This window comes from Colobus angolensis, unplaced genomic scaffold (assembly GCF_000951035.1).
Source record: "Colobus angolensis palliatus isolate OR3802 unplaced genomic scaffold, Cang.pa_1.0 Scaffold93, whole genome shotgun sequence".
NCBI classification, from domain to species: domain Eukaryota; kingdom Metazoa; phylum Chordata; class Mammalia; order Primates; family Cercopithecidae; genus Colobus; species Colobus angolensis.
In genome coordinates this window covers 2,520,617-2,530,497 of record NW_012123265.1, presented here as the reverse complement: position 1 = coordinate 2,530,497, position 9,881 = coordinate 2,520,617, and the positions used below count along the sequence as shown (strand labels likewise).

General features: G+C 52.9%; 2 protein-coding genes and 1 long non-coding RNA gene across 4 annotated transcripts in view; 1 reads left to right on the top strand and 2 right to left on the bottom strand.

Annotated features, from left to right (window-relative positions):
- Positions 1 to 4,111, bottom strand: part of ATP6V0D1 (ATPase, H+ transporting, lysosomal 38kDa, V0 subunit d1) — a 45,295-nt gene extending 41,184 nt beyond the window's left edge. The window contains exon 1 of one of the 2 annotated variants that reach the window (XM_011932055.1): positions 3,830 to 4,111. In XM_011932055.1, the coding sequence (XP_011787445.1) occupies positions 3,830 to 3,959 (130 nt within the window). In that variant the 5' untranslated portion in view covers positions 3,960 to 4,111. The remainder of the gene's footprint in view (positions 1 to 3,829) is intronic. The other variant, XM_011932054.1, reaches the window with a different exon arrangement.
- A 149-nt stretch (positions 4,112 to 4,260) lies between these two features.
- LOC105504568 lies at positions 4,261 to 7,504 on the top strand. The gene is made up of 2 exons (XR_001000626.1): positions 4,261 to 4,395; positions 6,946 to 7,504. It is a non-coding gene; the product is annotated as an uncharacterized LOC105504568 (long non-coding RNA).
- On the bottom strand, positions 5,429 to 6,648 carry AGRP (agouti related neuropeptide). The gene is made up of 4 exons (XM_011932053.1): positions 6,353 to 6,648; positions 6,105 to 6,237; positions 5,860 to 5,945; positions 5,429 to 5,676 (listed from the first exon to the last, which is right to left on the bottom strand). The coding sequence occupies exons 2-4, from the start codon at positions 6,232 to 6,234 to the stop codon at positions 5,494 to 5,496; spliced, it is 399 nt and encodes a 132-aa protein (XP_011787443.1). The 5' UTR covers positions 6,235 to 6,237; positions 6,353 to 6,648; the 3' UTR covers positions 5,429 to 5,493.
- Positions 7,505 to 9,881: the final 2,377 nt, after the last annotated feature.

Genomic DNA, 9,881 nt, shown 5'->3' with positions numbered 1-9,881 from the left:
ACAGGCGCCCGCCACCTTGCCCGGCTAGTTTTTTGTATTTTTAGTAGAGACGGGGTTTCACCATGTTAGCCAGGATGGTCTCGATCTCCTGACCTCCTGATCCGCCCGTCTTGGCCTCCCAAAGTGCTGGGATTACAGGCTTGAGCCACCGCGCCCAGCCAATAAACAGTTTTAAAGAGAAATGAGGAAGGTAAAATTCTGGAGGGTACAGGTACAAACAATACTGAAAACAAGAGCTACCATTTACCTAGTGCTTACGCTGTCCTTGGTGCTGGGCTAAGTGTTTTACACGTTGTAGCTTCTTGACATTTCACAACCTGTATGAGATAGGTGCTATTAACATACGAGTTGAAAAACCCAAGGCCCAGAAGTGTTAAATAGGTTGTCTAAAGTAGTCCAGTAATTGGCAGGATTGCGATTCAAACCCAGGTTTGCCTAAATCCAAAGTCCACCACACTTTGTGCGTCAAGTGCTGGAGGGATGGCTTGCATGAGGGATATGAAGGATAGAAATATGTGTGAATGGGCCAGGCGCAGTGGTTCACGCCTGTAATCTCAGCACTTTGGGAGGCTGAGACGGGCAGATCATGAGGTCAGGAGATCGAGACCATCTTGGCTAACATGGTGAAACTCCGTCTCTGCTAAAAAAAATACAAAAAATTAGCCAGGCATGGTGGCGGGCGCCTGTAGTCCCAGCTACTTGGGAGGCTGAGGCAACAGAATGGCATGAACCCGGGAGGCAGAGCTTGCAGTAAGCCGAGATCGCGCCACTGCACTCCAGCCTGGGCAACAGAGCAAGACTCCGTCTCAAAAAAAAAAAAAAGAAAAGAAATGTGTGTGATTGGCCAAGCGTGGTGCCTCACACCTGCAATCCCAGTACTTTGGGAGGCCAAGGTGGGTGGATCACTTGAGGTCAGGAGTTCGAGACCAGCCTGGCCAATATGGCAAAATCCTCTCTACTAAAAACACAAAAATTAGCCAGGCATGATGCCACATGCCTGTAATCCCAGCTACTCGGGAGGCTGAGGCATGAGAATGTCTTGAACTGGTGAGGTGGTGGTTGCCGTGAGCGGAGACTGCGCCACTGCACTCCAGCCTGGGTGACAGGGCTACACTCTGTCTTAAAAAAAAAAAAAGAAAAGACAAGAAAAGAAAAGAAAGAAATGTGTGTGAAAGACCAAAGCAGCAAAAGATCCCTGAATGCCACACTAAAGATATGGATGGTGGGCTGGGCGCAGTGGCTCACGCTTTTAATCCCAGCACTCTGGGAGACTGAGGTGGGTGGATCATGAGGTCAGGAGAGTGAGACCATCTTGGCTAACACGGTGAAATCCTGTCTCTACTAAAAATACAAAGCATTAGCCAGGAGTGGTGGCGGGCACCTGTAGTCCTAGCTACTCGGGAGGCTGAAGCAGGAGAATGGCATGAACCTGGGAGGCGGAGCTTGCAGTGAGCCGAGATCGCGACACTGCACTCCACCTTGGGCGACAGAGCGAGACTCCGACTCAAAGAAAAAAAAAAAGATATGGATGGTTTTCTACAAGAGGTGAGGCGGGGGCGGGCAGTGGGTGCCTACGTTGAGCAGTATTATAGGAAAAGTGTGTAGAAAGAATGGCCTAACAAGTTTATGGTGGATGATAGAGGGTCCCCTGGGAAGATGGTAAAAACACTGTGCCCCCAGAAGCTCTGTTACAGGAGAGTGGACAGCAGCAGGAGTGAGGAAAGTCAAGACGAGAAACAACCAACTGAATTTCTACTGATGATCAACGATGTTCACCTCGGATTTAGGCAAATAAAGACCTTCAATAAGTCCCAGGCAGTCCACAAAACTCATATTAAGCTCCAACTGTGTGCTAGGCCCTGTCCCAGGCAGCCTACCTCTATTTCTCCCCTTTTTCCCACAGTAAGGTCAATCGGTTGCTGGCGGAGGCCTACAACCCAGCATCCTAAAGTGCTCTCCTTCCCCACCTCTACTCACATAAGTAAGGTAAACAACTTTTCTTGCAGATGTACATTAACATCATAAAACCTACAATTATTATTATTATTATTATTATTATTATTTGAGACAGAGTCTTGCTCTGTCGCCCAGGCTGGAGTGCAGTGGGGCGATCTTGGCTCACTGCAAGCTCCGCCTCCCGGGTTCACGCCATTCTCCTGCCTCAGCCACCTAAGTAGCTGGGACTACAGGCGCCCGCCACCATGCCCAGCTGATTTTTTTTTTTTTTTTTTTTTTTTTTTTTTTTTTTAGTAGAGACGGGGTTTCACCATGTTAGTCAGGATGGTCTTGATCTCCTGACCTCGTGATCCGCAGATGGTCTTGATCTCCTGACCTCGTGACCCACCCGCCTCGGCCTCCCAAAGTGCTAGAATTACAGGTGTGAGCCACCGCACTCAGCTGTATACCTACAATTATTGTACTGTCGATTTTTTTTTTTCAGATGGGGTCTCGCTCTGTTGCCCAGGCTTGAGTGCAGTGGTGCAGTCTTGGCTCACTGCAACCTCCGCCTCCCGGGTTCAAGCAATTGGAGTAGCTGGGATTACAGGCGCCTGCCACCACGCCCAGCTAATTTTTTGTATCTTGAGTAGAGACAGGGTTTCACCTTTTTGGTCAGGCTGGTCTCGAACTCCTGCCCTCATGATCCACCCACATTGGCCTCCCAAAATGTTGGGATTACAGGCGTGAGCCACCGCGCCCAGCCTGTACTGCAGATTTACATTAAAATCATAACACCTACAATTATTGTATTTTAACGGTAAGTTTTCTATTTTAAACGTATTTATTTTCACTTTACTGGTCTAGTTTGCAAGGTAAACAATACCCTATTTTTTTCTTTGAGCTCACTTTTAACCTCAAGAAGTTTCTGATGAGAAAATGTTCTCCAGTGGGTGAATCATCAGGCCACCCCCCCCCCCACCCAGCTACCAATCACGAGGCTACCAGTACCTCTGCTCAAGAGTACCACTTAAGGATCAGGGATCCCCTCACATCCCGGCCACCCTTCCCTTCCCTACCACCTGGAGCGGGAGTGGTTGGCAAAGACTGGAATTAGGGGCATCTCTAACTCAGTACATCTGTTGGAGCTGTGCCTCAGAATACAACGCCACTCTGGAGCTGTGTGCTGAGAAGAAAGGGGAACTCGGTTTCTCATCACTCTTGTGCTCAGACACCCTGTCCCAACAGGCATCCCCCTCCCTGAGGGGGTGGGATTAATTGCCCAAATACTAGTATACGAACTTCCAGACCTGCAAGGGCCACCCTTGTTCTCTCAAACATTGCCTTCGGGAGATACTGCCCAGCCAGCGGTTCAGAGTTGGGAGATAACCCTCACTAAACTGGCTCAGCAATTCCCCAGGAAGGCTCACGCCGCAGGACAACGCGAAGACACAATGATCCCAAAGACCTTAGTGTCTTGGTGGGGGGGAGGGGAAAGAGGTGGGGGGCTTTTCCGCTTCGCTTCCCTAAGCGTTGCCACGGGACAGCTCTCGGGCTATGTCAGGGTAAAGAGGCCTGTATGGCCACACCTCGCACCGACCAGCTACCCCCGAAAGACCTTCTCCTTCCAAACTGCAGGGTGAGCACAGCGAGAGAAAAGGTGGCATAAGCAGAGGAGAACAACTGAGGTTCTTAAAGCCTTGTTTGCGTTTGGGCCCGCGCCGAGCCACAGCTAGAGGTAGATCCCGCTCCCGTGCGTCCGCTGTCAGCCCCGGGATTCCCAGAGAGGCCTCTCAGGCCCTTCAAGACCCCTGCTTCCGGCTTCCCGGCCCACACCTCCGAACCCTCAGGCCCCGGCCAGCCTCTATCCCCGCCTTTCGCGGCCCCGGCTCACCCTCGAGCGTCTCGCACTGCACCAGGTTAAGGTAGTCGGCCTGGCTGAGCACCCCGGCCTTCAGGCCGCGCACCAGTCCCTCCAAGTAGCCATTGTCCACGTTAAAGTAAAGCTCCGGGAAGAACGACATGGCTTCTGCGGGAGCGGCGGGACCAGACAACCTGGACCGGCCGGCACAAATCGCGACTCCCAGATCAGCTGACGCGGCGTCTTCAGCAGGCTGTCAAGCGCGTCAGGTGACGCGCAAGCGCCTCACGTGACCATAAGGAGGCGTGGCTCTGAGCAGCTCCCGGCTTCCGGGTGGCTGCGCGGAAGCGCGGCGCAGGCGTGGGCTGGGGCGGTCCTATGGCGCCTGCGCGCTAAGAAGAGGACGTTTGGGGCCGACCGCGTGGTGGCGCCCGTGGCCGCAGGTATTTGACTGGACCCTCTACCTTTCCCGGTTTTGCTGCACTTGGCGCTGCAGGGGCGGGCGGGGCAAAGAAAGGAGCCAGCCTTTCTGAAGCTTGCAAAATTTTCAGACTGCTGGAGCAGCCTCCTCCCCAGAGGGAAACTGAGGTCCGATTGAGGCAGGAGAATAGGGTCTGGAGGCAGGGAACTTGAGGCCAATACGTGCTGAATTCTGAAACTGAATCAAGGGAAAACACCAAGGTCTGGGGGCAGGGAACCCAAGGCCAACTAAGGCGAACTTCCTAAAGCTAAACCAAAAAGAAAGCCCCATCTCCCCATGTCCGAGTAACAAAGGATCAAAGGCCACTGTCCCCACAAACCTCCCCCATCCACCAAGTCTCATTTGAAAGGGAGAGTGCCTTGGATTGGCTGCGGGCCAAGCACGCGCCATCCCTTCATCTGCATAGGGCGCCAATTCTCCTCAGCCTTATTTGTGCCTAGTGTTCCATTACTGGAACGCTAAGCATATGGGAGTTATCAAGGTAATCGCCAAGGTCAGATTGGAAAAATGAAAAGATTGCAACCTCAGGCATAAATGGGTTAATTAGCCATGGACCAAACGCTTCATCCAGATAAGGGGTAAGGGACAGGGACCGCAAAAGGAGTACTTAAAACCCAGAAAACTTTGTAACTGGGCCCCTTGAGCCTCTTGCTCAGACCCACTCCCACCCTGCGGGAGTGCTTTCTCGCTTTAACAAATGCCTGCTTTCTGCTTCCTTCCTGTGTGTCATTCCTTTGTTACTTTCTGGGTTTTGTTCAATTTGTTCAAAACGCTAAGGACCTGAACAAAGCACACTCCCCGCCTTCCCTCTGGTAACAGGATGAGGGGCAGGCATTGTGTGGAAGTAGCAGCAAGCAAGCCCTGGAGCCTAAGGCTTATTCATTAGCCAGGAGTGATAGCCCCTGCCACGCTGAGTCCTGCTTTCCCCACACTTGCTGTACGAGATTTTTGAAAGCTGGAGTGCGGTTCTTTTCTACTTTTCCCAGGGGCACCAGGACCCCTAAAAGCGCCTGTGTATGTGCCTCCTATGTTGGGGTAGCCCAGGCCCTGGAATAAGAGTATGTGTGGTTTCTTGGCTTGGCGACACTCCCACCCCCTCCATGAACCCTCCCTCTTTTGACGGCCACGTTTGAAATAATCACAGCCTTGGGGTTGGTCCCATTCTTTATTCGCATTTGCTTGCCCCTACGCTAGCCCTGACCCTGACATTGGCCAGCTAGGTGCGGCTGCAGGGGTTCATGGCAGTACCCAGCTTGCGGCAGTAGCAGAAGGCGTTGAAGAAGCGGCAGTAGCATGTGGCACAGGGGTCACAGCAAGGCACCTGCTGTCCCAGGCAGGACTCATGCAGCCTTACGCAGCGACGTGAGGAGCGGGGCTCACGGTCCTGCGAATCTAGTACCTGTGGGTGTGGGGAACCAGGAATGTGGGTGCAGACCTCTAACTACAGGTCCAGGGACCTTACCTGTCCCAACCTGTGCAGGATGGCAATGGAGCATGGGGAGAGGTGGAGCTGGGGAGAGAAGCTAATACCCAATGCCCCCTCCCAAGGGCCACCACCTTACCCTTTTCCCTGAGCAGTTACCTCTGCCAAGGCCTGAGCCTCCTGCAACAGATCTTCTTCTGCCAGTTCTGCAGTTGTCTTCTTCAGTGGGGCCCGCAGGCCCAGGCCTGGGGCAGAGGATGTGAGGGCAGGAACCCCCCATGCACAAAGCACCCACCTCCCATGGGAGGGTTTGGGAAGGGAGAAAGAGGGTTTATGCCAGGGGAGACAATTTGTGGCCAGAGGGTATTCAGGCCCCACCCAGTCCCACCCTTGCTCACACTGACCTGGGAACTCTGGGAACAGGGCCTGGTCAGGCCTTCTGATGCCCTCCAGGGGGGCCAACCCCATCTGGGCTCCTTGCGTGGCAGGCAGTGCCAGCAGCAGGGCACAGCTCAGCAGCGCTGCGGTCAGCATGGCCTGGCTCAGCAGGAAGACGCACCACTTAGTCCCTCCTAATCCTTGGAGTCCCCTCTAGGTGCCCAGATAGAGACCCCACAGAGAGGAGGAGTCCCTGCCCAACCTGAGGACTCACCTCTGCCTCCGGGATTCTTGCCTAGAGAGTTCCTGGCCACCCCGTGCCCTTGGCTTATATGGCAGGGCCTAATAAAGGGCCACACGTGACTGATCCCTGCAGCCAGGCTGTGAAGGGCCCTTCCTGGATGGTGGGGGCACAGTTCAGGCCCTCACTCCCTGAACCTGAGCCTTTTGTTCTACAAGAGGGGTGCCTATCTCCAATTTGGGGTGAGGTTTCCAGGAGCCAATTACAATTTGGGAGCAAGAGAGGGTGCCCAGGGTCCCCAAATGTCCATGGGACAGGGACCTAGGAGCCAAGCAAGGCCGGAGCCATTAGCAATAATAAGGCAGGCGGCCCGGAAAGCTTAATTTAATTTGTGGCCCCAGAGATGCTTACTCAACTCCTATGTGGCATGTTGTTTCCTGTGCTTCTAAGAATTCAGGTCAAGGACATTGGAGAGGGTGATGGGCCAATGGCCACTGTTGGGCAGGGGTAGGTGCAGAACCAGATCCTGGGTTTCTTTGGAGGGAATGGGGAGGGAAAAGCCCACCTAACCAATCCCAGGCCCTCCTGGCTGCATTTCTGGTCCTCCCCTCCCTTTCTCCCTCCAGGTCTTTCCAAGACCCCCACTCCTGCTCCTGTCCCTAAACCCCTTTCCGCCTGGGGTTCCTGGAAGCCAAGGAAACAGAACGAACTGTTCTCTGGGTGGGCGAGCCACTGCAGAGTACAAAGCTTTCAGGCCGCCTGCCTCATTAGCGTTAATGGCTGCTCCCTTCCGCCCTGCGTTGTCAGTACTATCTATGCCTGGTCTCATCAGCACAAGGCTGGGGTGAGGACTGCCCTTTTGTGGAGATGGCAGGACATACAGGACCCGGCTGCCCCTGCCTTCCCTCACCCCACTGCAGGGCTGTTTATCACACACGTGTCCATCTGGGAAAGGAATGCAGGCTGAATCAGCTTTGAGAGGATCACAAGGCCCCAGTGCACAAACTGGGTTGGCACAAGGCAATGGAAAAAAGATGAAGGGGGCCAGGTATGGTGGCTCACACCTGTAATTCCAGCATTTTGAGAGGCCAAGGTGGGAGGATCACCAGGCCAGGGGATTAAGACCAGCCTGGGTATCACAGCGAGACCCCATTGCTACAAAAAATTAAAAAATAGCTGGGTGTAGTGGTGCATGCCTGTAGTAGAGGCTGAGGTGGGAGGATGGCTTGAGCACAGGGGTTCAAGGTTGCAGTGAGCTATGATTGCATCACCACACTCCAGCCTGAGCGACAGAGCAAGATCCTATCTCAAAAAGAAAAGAAGATGAAGGGTGGCCAGGCATGGTGGCTCACGCCTGTAATCCCAGCACTTTGGGAGGCCAAGGTGGATGGATCACTGGAGGTCAGGAGGTCAAGACCAGTCTGGCCAATATGGTGAAACCCTATCTCTACTACAAATACAAAAATTATTCAGGCATGGTGGCACATGCCTATAATCCCAGCTACACGGGAGGCTGAGGCATGAGAATCACTTGTAACATGGGAGGCAGAGACTGCAGTGAGCAGAGACTGCACCACTGCACTCCAACCTGGGTGACAAAGTGAGACTCCACCTCAAAAAAAAAAAAAATGCTATTTAAAATGAAATGAAGCGGGTCGGGCACGGTGGCTCATGCCTGTAATCCCAGCACTTTGGGAGGCCGAGGCGGGTGGATCACGAGGTCAGGAGATCGAGACCATCCTGGTTAACATGGTGAAACCCCGTCTCTACTAAAAATACAAAAAAGAAAAAAAAAAAAATGAAATGAAGCAATCCATACTCCCAACATTTGTATATACTGGGACATCCAAGAAATTAAAATCATACCTCATTATGTCTTTTTTTTGAGACAGGGCCTCACTCTGTCACCCAGGCTGGGCCTGGTCAGCACCCATGCTATGGAGAGCTCTTCACGGTCTGGTGCAGGCAGGGTGGGAGTGGGAGAAGTCTTCTCACCCAGGTGCTCAGTGTCTTACCTACGAGCAGTGGCTGTCTTCACCTGAGTGTGTGCACACAGGTGTATCAGCCCCATGGGCAGTGATGGGCAAGGGCTGAGGCACTCACAGGGCAGCCCATGCCCCGGATGGTCCAGTGAGGGAGACATCAAGAAAACCCACCACCAAAACACAATGAGCTGTGATCGCGCCACTACACTCTAGCCTGGGTGACAAAGCAAGATGCTGTCTTAAAAAACAAAAACAAAACTAAAGAAAAACACAGCCAGGTGTAGTGATTTACACCTTCTGGAGCCCAGGAGTTTAAGACCGGCCTGGACAACGTAGTGAGACTCTGTCTCTACAAAAAAAATTTTAATTAGCTGAATGTGGTGGTGCACACCTGTAGTCCCAGCTACTCAGGAGACAGGGAGGAGGATAGCTCGGCCCAGGAGATCGAGGCTGCAGTGAGCCCTGTTGATGGTGGCTCATGCCTATAATCCCAGCACTTTGGGAGACTGAGGCAGGCAGATCACCTGAGCCTAGGAGTTTGAGGCCAGCCTGGGCAACATGGTGAAACCCAGTCTCCATTAAACAAACAAACAACAACAAAAGTTTCACAGCCGGGTGCAGTGGCTCATGCCTGTAATCCCAGTATTTTGGGAGGCCAAGGTGAGCAGATCATGAGGTAAGGAGTTCAAAACCAGCCTGGCCAACATGGTGAAGCCCCGTCTCTACTAAAAATACAAAAATTAGCTGGGCATGGTGGCACGCACCTATAATCCTAGCTACTCGGGAGGCTAAGGCACGAGACTTACTTGAACCTGGACCCGGGAGGCGGAGGTTGCAGTTAGCTGAGATCATGCCACTACACTCCAGCCTGGTGACAGAGTGAGACTCTATCTCAAAAAAAAAAGTTTCACTATGTGGGTGATTTTACTGGTAAGGAACCACCCTGATATTCCCAGGACAATGCTTGTTGGCAAAAGGACCTTCAGAAATATGTGGCATGTTCTGGGAGGAGGTTTTGGGAAACCCTGGGAGAGGCAGAGCCTCCTGAGTGAGGGTGGGGGCCCAGAACACAGGGACTCTGCAGGGAGGAGAAAGGGGAGAGTGTGCATGCTCATGCCAGTAGACCACATGAGGACAGAGAGGGGTGCTCAAACCCTCTCCCTTCTCTTCTTTTTCCTCCTGCAGTGTACTCCCCTTCAAGGGCCCTGTTCCCACTTCATCCAGGGGAGAGAGCGGGGGATGCAGGGAAAAACTGCAAGCACCTGTGGCCCTGTCAATCAGGTGCTTTTTGAATCAGGGTTGATTTTGAAACCCCTACCCAGCCCACTGACCCTGCCCCGGAGAGCACGTCATGTGTTTCCTGTGAATCATCTGTAGGATTTCCTAAGGCAGAGGTTTCCTGGAGAGACATGGTCTCCTCGGTCATTCAGGGAGGGGAGAAGGATGGATGGGGGTTCTCTCAGGCTGGTGTATTGAGCCCTGAGCTGGAGGGGATCTGTGATGGTTAATTTTATGTGTCAACTTGACTGGGCCAGGAATGCCGAGATATCTGGTTAAATATTATTTCTAGGCCAGGC